The 17,064-nt window shown below is 57.0% G+C and overlaps 1 protein-coding gene across 2 annotated transcripts in view; it reads left to right on the forward strand.

The window, feature by feature from the left end:
• The window catches only part of PPP2R2C (protein phosphatase 2 regulatory subunit Bgamma), a 134,915-nt gene extending 118,063 nt beyond the window's left edge, over positions 1–16,852 (forward strand). For both annotated transcript variants that reach the window (XM_055326033.1, XM_055326034.1), the window contains exons 7-9: positions 715–884; positions 5,547–5,638; positions 13,745–16,852. In XM_055326033.1, the coding sequence (XP_055182008.1) occupies positions 715–884; positions 5,547–5,638; positions 13,745–14,036 (554 nt within the window). In that variant the 3' untranslated portion in view covers positions 14,037–16,852. The remainder of the gene's footprint in view (positions 1–714; positions 885–5,546; positions 5,639–13,744) is intronic.
• The last annotated feature ends 212 nt before the right edge of the window (positions 16,853–17,064 follow it).

The raw sequence follows: 17,064 nt of genomic DNA on the forward strand, positions 1-17,064 counted from the left end.
GCAATTCCCTGTGTGGGGCACCTGGTCCAAGGTAATAGGAGATGGGAGATAAGGGCAGGTGGGACTCAAGCTCTGTCTGTGGCAGCGAGATTTGATTTTGCCACAATCCTTGCGGCAACCAAACAGAGTGCCCGCCAGCAGGGCTCAGGCGCGAGTGCCCAGTGCTGCATGGGCAGGGCCCTAGGGCCACCAGCAGTGCCCAGGCTAGCCCAGGACACTGCCCAACACAGGCGAGAATGTCAGGACCCCTCGCTGTCCTGGTGTTCAGCGTCACCAGCAGGCGGCCGTCGAGTGCAGCACAGCGAGTGCCACTCTGGGTCCAAATCCCCACTCCGCAACTTTCTTCTAGCTCAGTGCCTCGGGCATGGATTTCAGCCATCTGTGACTTAGTTTTCCCAGCTATGAAAAGGGAATGATGGTGGTACTGACCAGATGTTTTTATTAGGTGGTTAGATGAGTTATGAACAGGAAGGGCTCTGCACAGAATCAGGCTGAGAATAAATGCTCAATAAACATTGTCCCGAAAGCTGTTCTTTCCCTCCTCAGACAGCCCTTTGGGCCCACTGCCTCGGAGAGTGGGTGTTCAGTTACAGGTTTGAGGAATGAATGAGTGACCCTACAGCGAGAGCCCAGGATGGAAAGCAGAGCGGTCTGTTATTCTGGCCCGTGGGGGCGAGCAGCCCTGTGATGGCCATGGATTCTCTGTCCTCACAGTGTTTGAAGAGCCTGAGGACCCCAGTAACCGCTCCTTCTTCTCGGAAATCATCTCCTCTGTGTCGGATGTGAAGTTCAGCCACAGCGGCCGGTACATGCTCACCCGGGATTACCTCACGGTCAAAGTCTGGGACCTGAACATGGAGGCGAGGCCCATAGAGACCTACCAGGTAGGTGCCACAGCCCAGAAAAATCGGAGCCCCTCTGCAGAGTAGGAGACCCTCCCACCCCGGGCCTCCGGGCCCTGTGCCCAGAACTCCCCCAGACAGGGTCTCCCCAGCCACAGAAGTGGCCTTCATACACCTGTATTGTAGGCGAAGATGCTAAGACTCAGGTAATCAGGGAGCCTGTCCCCAGCCCCAGCAGAAGCACCTGCTCTGTCCTGCCTCACTGGGTCGGTGGGTGCTGTCCACTTGTTTGCTGGCCTCTGCGGTCCAGGGCCCAGATGAACAAGGTTGAACATCAGGCTCAGCCCAGTTTGAGGGTTCAGATGATTAAGGGTACAGATGTTGTGCCTCCTCGGAGCAGCATCTGCAGCCCTAGGTTAAAATGGGAGAAACAGTGCCCTCCCCCGGGGACACCCCTGCTGAGTGCGGGCAGTGGGGACAGGGTGGCACGCTCTGTTTCTACATCCTCAACCACAGGCCTTGGAAGCCAGGCACGTAGGCTGAAGCCAGGGACACCTTCCAGGAAAGTTATAATTTATCAGTTTTCTGTTAGGATCTACCCAGATATGTTAGGGGGTAGAAAACGAAATTCATGTGATATTAAAGTGAGACCCACTGGAAGCTCCCCTGGTCAGACCCTCACAGTGTCACCAAATACTAGGTGCCCACAAGGTGTCACACACTTAACAGTCGTCACTTCAATTCCTTACTGCCCCTGCAAAGGGGGTGCCATCAGCTCCACTTGGCTGGAAGGGAACTTGGGTGCTAAGAGGCCAGGACAAGTGGGAGCTGCCTCGCAGCTGGCCGGTGGTGGACACAGAGCCCAGGGGGCCCTCCAGCCCATTCCCTGTCCTCCCTCCCTGTCAGGGCCTGGGTTAGGGATGCAGGAGTGACAGCCTTCCATGGCCCTTCTCATCAGTAAAGACCCACAGACCCTAAAACTAGGTGTGATGTTTAACATGGGCATTTTGCAGAGAGAGGGTCTGTAGCCTCCAGAGATCCTCAAAGTATGTGGGGACCCAATAACGTGGAAGGGGACTGTTTTGGAGACAAGGCCAAGAGCTGGGTGCTTGGCTTCTGGCCCCCTGGCCTGTTGACCCTATCATAAAATAGTTACATGAAACCAAGATGGTAACTAACATTTTTGGCTATTATGCTCTCGGACTGGGCTCAGCAGGGGTGCGGTTGGTTGATGCATAGTGATGAACACACAGGGACTTTTCTCCTTTCACAAGAAGCCACAAGAACAGAGAATGGCTCTGGGACCTCCATGGTATCCTAGCAGCTCCTTCTGTGATCAAGTCCACCCTGCCGTCATGTGTGACACCTCACGGTGGCAGAACGGCTGCCACACCTCCAGGAACTATGCCTACATTCCAAGAAGGAAATAGGAAACGTGAAAGGCTGTGTTAGTTGGGTCTGTTGGATGTTTTCTTGGGAGTACACAAGCTTTCCCAGAGCACTCCTCAGAAGACTTCTTACAAGTCGTTGGCCAGAATGGGTCTGTGACCAGGCTGGGGAATGAGTTTTATGGCCTCTGTGTTTGAGGAAGGTAGAGGAGAGGGGGTGGGGAAGGGCGTCAGTGAGCCAGCCCTCAGCCTATGCCGCCTCGAGCTGAGTCCTTGGCAGAGTTTTCTACTTTAAAGCCTCACATTTGCCCTGGGAAGTGGAGCCAATGTTCTGTTGATCGCATTTTATTTGGAGAAAATGGAATGAAATGGTACATCTGTGGGAGTAGAGCTAGCAAGCGCACACCTGAGATGGCTGCTTGCGGCTTTCCCCAGAGCCCACGCTCTTCCTTGGCCTGCCACCCGAGGGCAGGAGGCGCTCACCTCTCTGGAGAGGGAGAGCCAGGACAGTGCGCGGAGGTGCTTGGACGAGTGTAGCAGTGAGGCTGCTGTGCCCCCACAGGGAGCAGAGCACACACGATAGTGCTGATCTGGAGGGGTGAACATGAGCCCCTGAGAGTCACCATTCACCCTCCTCTATCTGGGTGGTTACACATGTTTGGCAGGTGTGTTCTGTGCCTGGCGAGAGCCTGGGCTCAGGGAGAGGTAGGGGCCACAGCCTCACCCCCTAGGGGGTGACAGGGACCCAGTGAGCCTCGGCCAGGTGCTGCTGCAGGAGCGGGGGACTCCCTGGGAGGGGGCGGCTCCCCGAGGGGGGCACCTGTCTGAAGGAGATAGCAGCACCCTCCCGCATCTGTTTCCCCTTTCCCCGCTCTGCATCCTCCATCACCCCTGGTGCTCTCTCATGTGTGTCCATCAGCCTTCCTCTCAGGCTCCCCCAGGGCTGCCTTGGCCTCTGTCACTTGGCTCCTCGGGGACTCACAAGCCATCAGGGGTCCCCTCTGTGTGGCCTCATCTGTGCCATGGTCCCATCCGAGGCAGCCTGGGGCTCCAGTGTGCAGCTGGCAATGCTCCTCCTCCCGAGCTCTGTGCAGCCTTATTCCTGGCCCTGCCGGCTCCCATGGAGGGAGCTCCCCACCCCACATGCTCACCAGGGGAGGGGGGCTCACCATGGGAGGAGAGCAGGAGTCCCTGACACAGTGGCTCCATCCCAAGTGTCCCTGAGCCCTGCCCTATGCTTCCCTCCCTCCAGGTGCTGTTGATGCACAAGACCCCCCCCCCCGCCATCCCACCTCCTCCCTTGGGTCCCGCAGCACAGACTCTGGGCTCTCCCCTTTCTGCTTCTCGGCCTCCTCAGCCCATTGCAAGTCTCACCCTTCTCCTTCTGGCCTCTGGCTGGGGATGAAGGCCCATCATCCTCCCATTGCATGCCCTCCCCCAGACCCAGAGCCTTGTGGCACCTGGGGAGCCATAAACCAGGTCTCTAACCCCCATTTGTTCATTCTAAAAAAATGCATAGAGCTCCTGTGTTGTACCAGACCCTGTGCACCCCATTGAGAAACTGTGAGGAACAAGATAGATCCTGCCTCGAGGGGCCTCCGTTCCAATGGGAGAGATGAACAGAAACTGAGCAAATAGATAAAATAATCCCAAACTGCAGAAAGTGTGACAAATAAAGCAAACCAGGGGCTGGGACAAAGAAAGTAGGGGTGCTGGAGTCTGAGGGAGGTGAGGGCATCCACCATCTGGGGAAGAAGGTGCTCCCAGAGGCGGGAACAGTAAGTGCAAAGGCCCTGAGGCAGGCACACATGGTTAGTGCGGTGGTCAAGCCATGGTGGGGAGCCAGCTGGAGCAGAGTGAGCAGAGAGGAGAGAAGACTGAGGTCAGAGAAGCAATTGGGGACAGAGCCTGGGGTGGGTTGTGAGCACTGGAGGGTCTCGAGCAGCAGTGTGCCGTGATCCACAGTGGTTTCTTGAGGGTCTTTCCGGCTGCCTATGGAGACAGACGAGTTGGGGGCATAGCACGGGGAGAACGGTCGGGAGGTGTTTGCCGAGAGATGGTGCTGGGAGCAGGTGGCAGCAGGACGCGGTGAGAAGCAGCTGGGCCCCGGATCACTTTGGATTCTGGACCAGCCGCTTGTGGGGTGTGACCAGCCAGGGGTGGGGGGAGGGATGCTGTTGCTTGTGACCTTAGTACCGGGGAGCACAGAGGCTGGTGGAGGGCCCGGGGGCTCGTCAGTGGGGGCTCGTGGGCAGCCTGGACGGGCCTCTCGCCCATCCCTGTGGCCTCCTCCCTCCGTGAGGAGGTCCCTTTGTAAGATGGGGGCAAACCTTCGGAGCAGGAGGGGTCCACACAGAAAGTTGGGGCAGGAGCCACAGACGCCCCTCCAGGGAGAGCCGCAAGGGATGAGACGGCACAGCCTGGGACCCATCAAGGCTGCCAGTGGGCACCCATCTTTTTAAAGATGAATTAAGAGGTTCCCAACCCCCTTTCTAGATGGGAAACCCAAGGCTCACAGAACACAGAAGTTAAGGGACCCTCTGGGTCACACAGTAAGGGGTCGAGACAGGCATTTGGGCTTTGGGGACCCGGGTGCCCTCCTCTCCCCCACCCTGAAGGCAGGGCCACACCCCCAGCTGACAGCTGGTGCTCACGAGGCCCTCGGGTGGGGGAGAGCTTGTGGGATGAGGCTGCTGCCAGGTGGCCATGGTGCACGGGGGCATCGCCATCTCTCCCAGGGTGTCAGGTGACTCTGGAAGAGGGTCCTGACTGTGTGACTTTGGGCCAGTTACTTACCCTCTCTGAGTGGCAGTGCCTCATCCACAAAACAGGACGAGTGACGTCTACTGAGATCATGTTAAGGAGCCTGTGTGAGCTCCCCTTCCCCTTCGTCCACGATTTGGGCTCACGTGACTGTCACTGTCCTCAGGGGGCATGACCCTACACCAGGCAGTCTCTGGTTGATCCCACGACGGCCCATGAGGTATGTGCTCTAAGCACTCTAAGGAAGAAGAAACCAAGGCTCAGAGAGGTGAAGTCACTAGTCCAGGATCACACAGCAGTGGGAGGGGAGAGGCCAGGATTTGGTCCCGATGTGCTGTTCCCTTTGTCATCGCGACTGTCTTCTCTCTGGCCACAGCTCAGGGATTGGCCATGACAGGCTGTGGGCCCATCTCAATGAGCAGGGCTGGATTGGGAGGGCCATCCGGACCCCGGAGGGCACAGCCTCTCACTACTTAGGGAGACCCTCCTCCTGCAGGGGCAGGACAGTTGGGGTGCCCCCTGCGTCAGCTCACCCTGCCCCTTCTCTCGCTAGGTCCATGATTACCTTCGGAGCAAGCTCTGTTCCCTATATGAGAATGACTGCATTTTCGACAAGTTTGAATGTGCCTGGAACGGGAGCGACAGGTAACCCCCCCACCAATCCTAGGACAGTGATCCCCTAGCTGGAGAGGGCCTCGGCCGCTGACCTAGCATCTGCTGCTAATGAGCCTTGGTGAATGAAGGTGTTGGGGTTGCAGGGGGAGGTTGCCGAGCACCTCTTCTTGCAGCGCCCACGAGAACTCAGGACACATCCTCAACCACACCTGCCTCCACTTTGAGCCCTGGTTTTGGTTTCCTGAGCGGTAGTGGAAGCGTTCAGTCCATTCTGGGTCCCTAGCACACGGCTGCTTCCCTGGGCTGTCAGGAGGAGGAGTGTTTCCAGTGTCTGGGCACCCATGGGGCAGAGAGCTTCGGCCATTGTGTGCACCCTACCCCCACCCTGGATTGTGGCTGCGCCTGCCTCTTTCTAGTAGCTCCCCTACATCAGTCCCACTGGAGCAGGAGGGCATATCTCAGCTCCCACGCCTCTGGGGCTGGCAGGGGTTCCCCACGTCTGGCCACCTCTCACAGCCCCACCCACCCACCCGGGAAATGGCCTGATGTGAGCTCCTGACTCCCCATGGATGGTTCATTCAGCCCAGGGCAGGTGCGGACAGGAAGGCCTACGCTGAGACCATAGGGTCGGGGTGGGGAGGAGGTCCAGAAACCACAGGGATGGGGCCGGGAGGGAGCCACCTGCATACAGGCTGGCCCCATGTGGGGCTAGGCCACCGTGTCCAGGGGTGGGGATGCCCTATAGCTGCTGCTGACATCCTGGGGCTCACCTAGCCCCCTGGGGTCTCTGAGCAAGGCAGTGCTCTCCATCAGGGACCAGTATGCTGGTCACAGGGGGTCTGTTGAGTAACACTCAGAAAACCAGGGTGGAGGCCCTGGCTGGAGACCAGGTTGACTCAGAAGGTCACAGGGGACACATGGCACTCCAGGTGCCCGCACCCTGGCTGACCCCAGACACCCTCACACCCCCACCCAGGACAGGGCTTCTCACATACCCTGGAGCTGCAGACGCTGACACATCGGGGTTCCCTGGTGAGCACTGGCAGTGGGTCTTGGGATAGGGGTTCATTAGAATCTCAGGTGAGGGACTGTTGCTGGCCAGAGGGGATTCCAACACTACTGTGTTTGAGTGAGTGTGAGTGTGAGCGCGTGTGCATGTGTTGGGGAGTCTCCTCTGGCTGCGGCCGCTGCACGCCCTTCTTCCACATTACCACCAGGGGGCACTCGTGAACAGGCAATGCCTGGCTCCCAACAGACAGGAGCCGCCAAGCTTGTCCTGGCTGCAGCCCAGCCTGGAGCTCAGCTGTCCTGCCTCTCACACACCACTTCCTGCCATGCACTTTACATGACAGCCACCGCCACCCCTGGGGGTCCTGCTACTCACCTCAGGGGATCCCCCTCTGCGACGAGCTCCACTCCCCGCGCCCTGAAATCCTGGCCGCACTGCACCTAGCTCACTCCTGCTGGCACCTGAGATTACTGACTCAACTGAAGGCCGCCTCCTCCAGGAAGGGCCCTCTCCACCTTGTTGCCCCCCCCCCAGCCCCTTGTGTCTTAGCATCTATCATGTTTTCTCCTTTTCTCTGTTTGCCTGCCCTGTTGGCTGGCGTGCCCGTGAGGGTGCGACTGTGGCTCAGCCCATCCTGAGCAGTTCATGCGGGGCCCTAGGAGTGTCTAGCCGGTGGCTATTCATATTCAGAAGGCACAGGGGTGTGTCACCCCCTTCTACTTCACCCTCAATGCTCCTCTGAGCCTGTTGTGCCCTGTGGAGGAGAGTCCCTGTCTTCTAGGAGCTCAGGGGTTAAGGAGAGAAGCAAGTACTGCCCCCCTGGGACCCCCACTCTTGCAGAGCGAAGCAACCCTCTGAACCCCACAGGCTCACCACGAGTGGTGCTTCTGATATCAGTGGGGAGCCTTAGTGGTCTGCTGGCTGTCTGATGTCCCTCACCGTGGCATCGTACCAAATGCCAACAAGACCAAGACAGGCAGCTTGGTGCAGAGGGAAGGGTCAGACACCCTGGGTTTCTGGTCTACCCTCCACCACTCTCCAGTCCTGCACTTGAACGAGCTGCCGGGTCTCCTGAGTCTGCTCACCTGGTGCACAGTTCTGATAAACGCACAGCTGAGACCGTGCATGTGAGGCTCCTGGCAAGGTTGTGGGTCTGTGTGGGCAGTGGAAGTTCTGGTTATTTTGTGCATACCTGTTACCCATGTCAAAGAACCCTGCTGAGCCTCCAAGTCCCATTTCAAGTGCCACCTCTTCTAGGAAGCTCTCCTTGACCTGTTCTGCTTGGGACAAAGGGATTTGCGTCAACCAGGCATCTTCCAATTGCAGAGGTCAGACAAGCCTAAGCTTGCTCTGAGCAGGTGGAGACAAGGCTACCCCAGGGCTCTGGTGTGTCCTGGGCCATCGCTTTCCCTGTCTATTCCTATCTCTGTGCCTCCCTGCTTCTCCTTACACACTAGCCTGAACCTGTGCTGAGGCTCCAGTCGCTGCTGGGGATGATGGTCCCAAGTAGTTCCCCTGGCCTTGATATCACAGCCTGCCGCTGTCCCCGGGTCAATGGGATTTCTCCCGGAGGGTCAGGGTTGGATTGCCTTTGGGTTACACGCTCACTTTTGGATTCTGTCAGCAAGCACGTGATTTTTGCATGCCACGCTTGGCCAGCAGGGGGCGTGTAGAGCCCCCCCCCCCCCCCCCCCCCCCCCCCCCGCTGGCATAGGGACCAGAGCCTTCCCACCCAGGAAAGAGCAGTCACTGAGGTCCCCGGTGAAGAAGATGAGGCTAGCAGAGGTGAAGCAACCTGCCTAGACACCATAGAGGCCAGGGGCTTGCCCTTTACTCTGTTAAAGGAACCTTCTGGAATGGAAGCAGTGTGCCATTCTGTCCTGGCGTGGGTCGCAGGGTACTGGGACCTGGAGTTCTGAGATGAGAGAGACCATTCTCCTTGCAGGTGGGGAGGGGGCTCCCTCCCCCCAACCCTGCCCATGTCAGCTGGATCCTGCATCTCAACGGAGGAGGATTAACAATTGTGTGGGTTGCCAGGACTTTAGTGACCTCACCCCACCTTCCCCTTGGTGGACCAGAAGGGGGGAGCTGCATGAAAGCTGTCACTGGCTAAGTGAGCAAAGGGGGGATGCCTTCCTCTCTTCTCTGCCCTCCTGGCCTGGAGGGAGGGTGTGGCCCCTGACAGGAACCTTCACTGAGAATTGGTTCTCATCCCCGTTCCTTCTGCTCCTCTATTTTACGCATCCCATCTCAGAGCTAGCCAGCGGGGCTTCAGGCCAGGAAGATGATTCAAATCAAGAAATACCTGTCGGCATATAACGAAGGGCAGAGTTTCCCAGGGCCACCATACTGCCCCGTTTTACTGAAAATTCCATTCTCATCAGGAGCTGGGGTCCCTTGTTACCCCCATTTTATCAATGGAAAAACCTGCAGGGAGAGATGGGAAGCATGGTAGAGGCAGAGCTAGAATTTGGACCCAGGTGGGCTGGCCTGAGCACCTGCCTGCAATACCTGGGTGTGGGGGCGTGCCTTTACCTTTTAGGCCCAAGAAAAGCAAACAAGTGGGGAGAGATCCCATTTTTTACAGTGAGGCCAGTTACCATGCCCAGACCACAGGCGCCTGGGGCAGCCCGGCAGGTTCCTGACCCCAGTCGGAGTTCCACAGCAGCCACTCTGGGCACAGAGAGGGGAGACCTTGACCCCATGGGGATCTCAGGTGTCCCCATCCAGCCTGGGTATCGGAAACCACAGCCGTGCCCTGGCCCCAGGCTGCTGAGTCCACCCCGGGGCAGGGCTGGCATGGGTTCTAGGAGTTCCCCAGGTGGGTCTGTGGCCAACAGGTGATGCCTCTCCTCTGCAGGCTCTGGCAGTGACCACCTAATAGGGTGGAAGCCAGATGAGGGAGTAGGTGCTGGAGCTGCTCGCCCTGGGGGAGGGGGAGAGTCCACCTTCTCTTGCTAGCATCTCAGTACTGCCCCTGCCTCGTGAGTCCCAGGGCTGGACACAGCGAGTGATGAGGAGGGAGCGAAAGCAGGAATCACCTTCTGATAAAGACTGGGGCCATGGGCATCTGGGCTTATCAGCACTTACTCCCTGTACATTTGCTGTGGGATCCTGGCAGGTGGGGCCTTCCCTGTGACCCAGCCTGGCCCAGCACCTGACACCAGTGGACACCCACTGTGGGACTGATGGGGAGCATCGGCAGGGCCACAGGCGGGTCCCCCCCCCCCCCACTTATTGTCTGCTGAGCCAGACAGGCCTGATGGGTTGCTGACCTGGGTCGGGAGGTCAGAGTTCATCCCAGCTGGTGATCCCCAAGGTCTGAGCATCCCTCTCTACAAGGCACATGGCAGAGTCTGGGCAGGTATCAGCTGGCATCTGCAGATTCCAGCCTTGGCATCCCCGAGAGCACAGGGCACCTGGGACACAGCGGAGATGGGATCCAGTGCCTCCGTGGGAGGACCATGTGGCTTATAGGGCACAGACTAGAGCAAAGCTCAGTAGAAAGCCTGGGCAGGAGGGGAGTGGGTGGAGGCCTATCAGGGGAGGGAGCTGGGGATGGCCTCCTGGAAGAGGTGCATCACGGCAGAAGCCTCAGGAAAAGAAGAACAACTGCTGTGGCCATAGCTTGGAGGTGAGGGCAGAGGTTAAGTCTCAGGGTTCATAGGTGCTCTAGGGCCTCCCTGGGGTGGGTGCCGTGAGAGTCCAGCATGGGTGTCATGGGCTTGGGGGCTGGGCTGGGGGTCAGAAGCAGGGTGACCAGTGAGCAGGCTGTTGCAGCTGTCCCTCGGGGCCAGGGACAAGGGTGATGTGGGCGGTGAAGGTAGAGGGGAAGGTTTAGAGTCAAACCACCCCAGGTGCCGGGTCACATACACCCTTGCGGGTGGCTGTAGGGCCCGGGGGTCCCTGTCCACTGGCTGCCACAGGGACCTGGGTGGAGCCTTAGAAAAAACATTCCCCCCTCGCCCTCCACCCCCACCCGGTTCTGGGAAGCAAGAGATGTGATGCAGAAGCTCCCGAGAGGGCATGACCTCCTGGGCTGCATGAGGATCTGACGATGAACAGGCCACCAAGTGTCTGCTTATTATATCAAGAGGAGCTAGTGAGCCCTGTTTCCTGCAGCCCCCAGCCCCTCGGCCTTGGGACTGTGCACTGGGCTGCAGGGTGGCCCCTTTTGCCGTTCCCCAGCCTTGGTGGCAATGCTAACATCACCTGGTCCCCGGCTCTAGCTCTGTCCTCCAGCATGGGCCATGTAAAGCCCCAGTTATGAGCACTCCACAGGCTGGGTGTCCCCAGCTGGCATCCCTAGGTCTCCAGTGGGCTCCTGGGGGCTTGATATTGGGGACCTGTCTTTCCCCCTGGAGAACAGCTCTGGGTCTCTGAGTTTGCGGACCCCTCTCCTTCCTGTGGCCTGGTCTGTTCTAAACTGCAGGTTAAGGCAGCTGCAGAGAAGCCCCCACCCCCACCCCCTGCTCCATCCCGGGTCAGATGCAGAGGGGTGGATGGGCGAGGTCCTTGTGAGGACCTGTGACCCTTCTGCTGCATTCCCTCATTCCAGCAGATCTTCAAGAGCACCTGGGGGGCACGTACTCTGAACTCGCAGGTGTGGCTGTGAATAGTGAGTAAGAGAAGCTCCTGGGCACTTCCTTCCCTGCGGTTTACAGAGCATTCGCTGCTTTCTCCTCAGCACCAGGCCAGGGGTTCGACTTGGTCTGCCTCTGTGTCTGCGGCTGAGGTTCTGAATTCTTTCCCTCCCTCTCCCCAATGAGGCCAAGCTGGGCCTTGGGGCTCAAACAAGACACTCCTACCCCAGGAACCCCCAACCAGCAGTGGAGACAAGGTCCCCGCAGACACTGGCCCACGCTGATTAGCTTAGCGCCATGAGGCTCCCCCGCCTGCCCCTCTGGCTCCCCAAGCCTATGCCCTGAGGCCGACCATGCAGGCCCTGCCTTAACAGGCCTGGTGACCTCTGGCTTCTGGCCAGCTTTAAGCAGTGGGGACAGTGGAGGGAGGTCTGAAGGTGGGAGAGAGAGACAGGTGATCTGTCCCACCTCCCTCCCTGTCCTCTCAGCCGACCGTGTCCCTTTGGGTGCTTCTCCCATCAGCCAGCCTCTCCAAACAGATCCGGCTCTAGCTCTGGCCCCGTCAGCTCTCCTCCCCCTCCCCACTCAGGCCTGGGTGGGTGGCAACAAAATCTCCAAAAGTTCCAACCCCAGGGCACGGCAGTTTCCCTGTGGTTCCCTTAGAACTTTCCAGAACATTTGTGCATAACCTCTTTACGGAGTCCTCCAATCACCCACTTGGCGTGTGACTTCTGCCCTCTGATCCTCGCCTGGACCTGCCTGGACACCCCAGGAACATCACAGAAGAAGCGCTTTATGGAGGAAGTTTCCTATCCTCTCACAGATCTCTCAACATGAGGTCTGACAAAGCAGTTTGGGTGGCACGGGGAGGGGACACCGATGCTACCTCCGCAGATCATGGGCCGCGTTGGAAAGCCTCACCTCATGGCTGGAGGCCAGCTCCGGGAACCACGCATGCAGAGTGTGCAGGGGAGGCCCAATGCCACTCATGGGTGGGAAGCCAAAGCCTGTACTTCCCGCAAAGCAGCTGCCGTCCCAGACCTGCCAGGCCCCGGGAACACAAGGCTCTTCCTAGGAAGGATCAGAACTCTGAGGGGCCGCCTTCTCAGTGAGAAAGGAGGCAGAAGGAGGCAAACCCCCTGCCCTCCACTGGGGAGGTCTCTCCCCTCGGGCAGGTCCAGGAGCCAGGCAGCAGCAGGCCTCCCCACCATACACCGTGCCCCACCATCTAGAAGGGACTGACATTGAGAGATGGTCCACAGGTGAGGTGACGGGGACTCCTGTGTATTCTGGTGCAGGCCCCGGGAGGCTGGTTTCCCCAGTTCTCTAGAGATGCTGCAGGTGGGGCCTGGGGTGCTCACTCTCTCCATGTCTATCAGCTCACATTCTCCCACAGAAGGGAACTTGGCACCAGGAGCCGTGTCCCTCTCAGCCTATGACTCAGCATCACCCAGGGCCCCCAAGCCCCTCCATGCATCTGAACTCCTACAGCCCAGGTACCTGGTCTGTCCAGGTGGACCTTGCCTCCAGCATCTCCTGCCCCTCTGCCCAGCATTGTTCCCCTGACTTGGGCGAGCTTAAAGACACACCATACGTGCATAGCCCTTGTGAACCAGGGATCTGCAGGGCTCTGTGTCACCTCTAAGGGACACATTCAGCTTCACATTCAGCTTCCAGAGGGAAGAAAGGAACTCCAGTCTGTAGGCACCCTCCTGAAGAACAATGAGGGGGGGGCCCATTTTGTGGAATCCTCTCCCTCCCTCCTCAGTTATTTTGCACCCCCCCACACACACTCCCTCCCTGCCTGTCCTGGGGCGTCTCTCCTGGGCCAAACCTTCAAACCGCTTCTCTAGGCCTAGGCCCTGATGGCTGTCCCAGCTCTTACCAAGCAGACTAACATGGTCTCTCTCCCATGCCACAGGAACCCATTCTCCTTAGAGGAGGTGGGCGGAAGAGAAATGGAGTGCAAAGACAAGTGTCAAATTCTCTTTAGCAGGACAGGGAAGTCTGTGAACACTTGGACTTCACTGGTGTGCAAAGAGTATGTAGTCCCTCAGCTCCCTAGAATAGCAGGGTCCCTGCCATGAAGGGCCTGGTGTGAGGTCAATTCAGGACCAGCCCTGGGTCGGCCCTGGAGTCTACAGTTGGGCCTCAGCTTCCGTGTTTATTTACCCTTGGCTTTCCTTCTGCTGGTGCTTAGTCTCTCTGGAAGGTCAGGCCTCTCCTGGAAGAAAAGGAGAGGACGGGTGGGTTTTCTCAGTGATGTCTTGGGCAGAGCATTAAGGGGTCTTAGCTGCTGGCCACAGAGGCCAAGTATAGATGGCAGCTGAGCCATGAGGGAGGACAGAAGCCTGAGACGAAGGAGGGGACCCCGAGAGGAAGGTGGGGACTGGGACCCATCTCTTCTCCTCCACCCTGGGGAGTGTGGCGGGGGGTGGCCTTCCCAGGAGGGAGCGTAGCCCTGCAGCCCTGGGCATATCACCTGCAGCGTGGCACATTTCCTCCCGCGTCCTCCCCACCTGACGTCTCTCCTCCTCCCACCAGCGTCATTATGACCGGGGCCTACAACAACTTCTTCCGCATGTTTGACCGGAACACGAAGCGCGACGTGACCCTGGAGGCGTCGAGGGAGAGCAGCAAGCCCCGGGCCGTGCTCAAGCCACGGCGTGTGTGCGTGGGGGGCAAGCGCAGGCGGGACGACATCAGCGTGGACAGCCTGGACTTCACCAAGAAGATTCTGCACACAGCCTGGCACCCGGCCGAGAACATCATCGCCATCGCGGCCACCAACAACCTGTACATCTTCCAGGACAAAGTGAACTCCGAGATGCACTAGGTGGGCGCAGGGCCCTGTCCCCGATGCCACCCGCATGGGGCACAGCCAGGGCGACGCAGGAGCGGCCCTGTCCCCTCCCGGCTCTCCCTACCGGCCAGGCCGCCTCTGCTGGCCACTCTCTGTTGGTAAACAGGAGTAAGGAGGGTTCACAGCCACAAACGGTGAAATGGACGTGATTGTCGCCTTGGGGTCCAGGCCTTCTGTTCCTGGATATAACCTTGTGCTGCCCGTTCCACTGTTAGGACGTGGATGTCTCCGGGTTCACGGCTTCCCTTCTTCCAGCAGCAACTTTTAGGGGGAAGCGGGCGCCCTAGGAGCCTCCCGGGCCCCCAGATCAGGGCTCTGGGACAGATGATGGACTTGAACAAGCCAGCTAGGGATTCTTTTGATTATCAGTGGAGCAGTTTCCATTGTCTCAGAGCTGAGGGTTTTCCTTTTGCTTTTTGGATCGTGAATTCATGCTGAGAATCGGCAGGTGCAAGCTCCTCCTTTTAAAGTCTTTCGGTACCCCGGGTCTGGTGTTCCCTGAGAGGAAAGGGGGTGGTGAAATCCGCCCGTGTGTGTGTGCCTCTTCTTCTCACCCTTTATTCCAGCCTTTGCTGAGTGTGGGCCGGGGACAAGGCACAGTGCTCGACCCATTGGGCACATGGATTCGGTGCCCGCTCTGTGGGGCTCTCCTGTCATGCTTCCCGGCCACTGGGCACGTCATGAGAGTTTATGCCGGCTCAGTCTGTGACCCTTTAAGGTGGGTATCCATTCACTTACTCCATACACACCAGCCCCTTGCTGAGTGCCAGGCGCTGTGCCAGGTGCCTGGGATGAAAGGTGAATTGTTATCATCCCCACTACATGCATGAGGCAACGGGCTCCAAAAGAATGAACAGTTTGTCCAAAGCACGTACCGACCAAGTGGTGGAGTCAGGGATCCTGAGCTGGTCTTCACTTGCTCTGGGCGCTTTCTAGTCCACCACATTGGCAGCTCGTGTTAAAGCAACGTTCTTGCCTGGAAGGTTCTGGAAACACCTCTTCGTCTTGTGAAGCAGAACAGAGCAGATGGGCAATGATGAGAATCTGGGGTGACCCAAGCCACAGCACAGAGAATGGAGAAGACCCCGGTGGTGCCAAGCTCTGTGTGCTGACTTCAGACCGCCCCCCCCCGGAGTGCCAGGCTGCACCCACATCTGTACCCCAGCCCCAGCCCTTTGTTCAGGTACTGAGCCGCCTCCAAAAGGAAATTGCATGTTATGACCATTTCAAGATACATTTTCTTTAATGACCCGGCCTCAGAGGACTCTTTCCTGATGGCCACACTGAATGCCGCGTCTCCACAACACCTGCTCCTGCTGCGTGGACCTGGAGACCGGTTCCACCCACCCCACCCACTCCGCCTCTCGTGGAATTACAGGGAACCACTGGCTGTGCGTTGTGATTCAGAGAACAGTGCGTGCAGAGGCCGAAGCCAACTTTTTTTTTTTTTTTTACAAGATGTAACCCAACCCAGGAAACAGACCCACCCGAGATTTTTCTCAGTGGATAATGGTGTACTTTTGTGTGTGTCAAAGCACAAAACGCATGTGCATTCACTTCTGGCCATATGATATTTACACAAGGAAATGGGTCCGTTGTTTTGTTCTGAAATTTTTTTTTAATCAACATGAATGAAGAATGTTTGTTTATATATCACTGTAAAATCCAGGTGACCTGGACAGTATTATATGTACATATCTATTCTAATTAAAATTAACAATCACAGGATTGCATTCCTTTTCTCCCCCTTTGTAAAGAGGTTCGAGAATGTGGTGCATTGTATAGAAATCTCGTTGAAGCCAAAATCCAGCTCTGAGGGCCTTACACAACTACGCGGATATTTGGCACAATCCATTTCCCTTCGTGATTCGGACGCTAAGAGGAGACTTGCATTTGCAGCTGGAGGTTACTGTCAGGTCGTGGGTTTCGCATCTACCGTCTGCAGATTACGACTCTTACACTGCATTCAGAGGGAGGTCCTAATACAGCTCCTGCTTCTTCACTCTGGTTTTAAACTTTGGATACCAAACCGAAAAGGAAAAGAAAGAAAGAAAAAGATCTTGGAGGAAAAGCATGTCTTCAGATCCCTGGAAAATCATGATGTCCAAAGCAAGTTGTGAATAATGATACATGTTGGGGGGGGAGGGGCAAGACTAGACACGGCAGACGGGCCAGTAAAATTGTTCACAAACTCTGCTTCTTACTCTGTTTAAAATTTCTGCTCTTGAATGTATGAGCGTTCACATAGTCATTGTGAAGTTGTTGGGTCGTTTCGTTTTTATTCTCCTACTCTGAGGACTGAGCTCTGGGTGGCATTGGGTATGTGGTGGTAGGTAGACAGACTCGATCATTTTGAACTCCATAACTCATGGGTGCATTCTGGTTTTTCTTCGGTATCACAGATTATCCAACTGTTGAATAAAATTATAAATATGTTAATACCAGCTTTTTCCAATAAAATAACAAACGTTACATCGAAAATGAGACTCAGGACGCCGTTTGTTTCTAACGAGGCTAAACCCAGGGCAGTGGGTGCCGTCAGGAGGCTGTGTGGCCGACAGGGAGGGCTGGTTTGCCTCAAGACTCTGCTTTCTCTGTCCACAAAATTTTTTGACTTTCTGAACTCTGATTTCAGCATTGGGGAAATGAAGCTAACCTTGTAATTTGGGGGTGTTAGGGGATAGATGACAGTGAATTGGATTGGATGGTGCCTGCAAAGCACAATGTCTGGCACACAAGCTCTCAATAAACAATCGTTGTTTTTGCCCTTTTTTTGTTTTGTTTTGAAGTAGGTCAACAGGGGCAACTGGGTAGCTGAGTGGTTGATCAACCTTTGATGATCCCGGGGTCCTGGGATCGAGACCCACATCAGGCTCACTGCAGGGAACCTGCTTCTTCCTCTGCCTATGTCTCTGTCTCTCATGAATAAATAAATAAAACCCTTTAAAAAAAAATGAAGCAGGTGAACATAGTCCACCATGATTTCCAGTATTCTCACACT

The sequence above is a fragment of the Nyctereutes procyonoides genome, unplaced genomic scaffold, assembly GCF_905146905.1.
Source record: "Nyctereutes procyonoides isolate TBG_1078 unplaced genomic scaffold, NYPRO_anot_genome, whole genome shotgun sequence".
Lineage (NCBI taxonomy): Eukaryota > Metazoa > Chordata > Mammalia > Carnivora > Canidae > Nyctereutes > Nyctereutes procyonoides.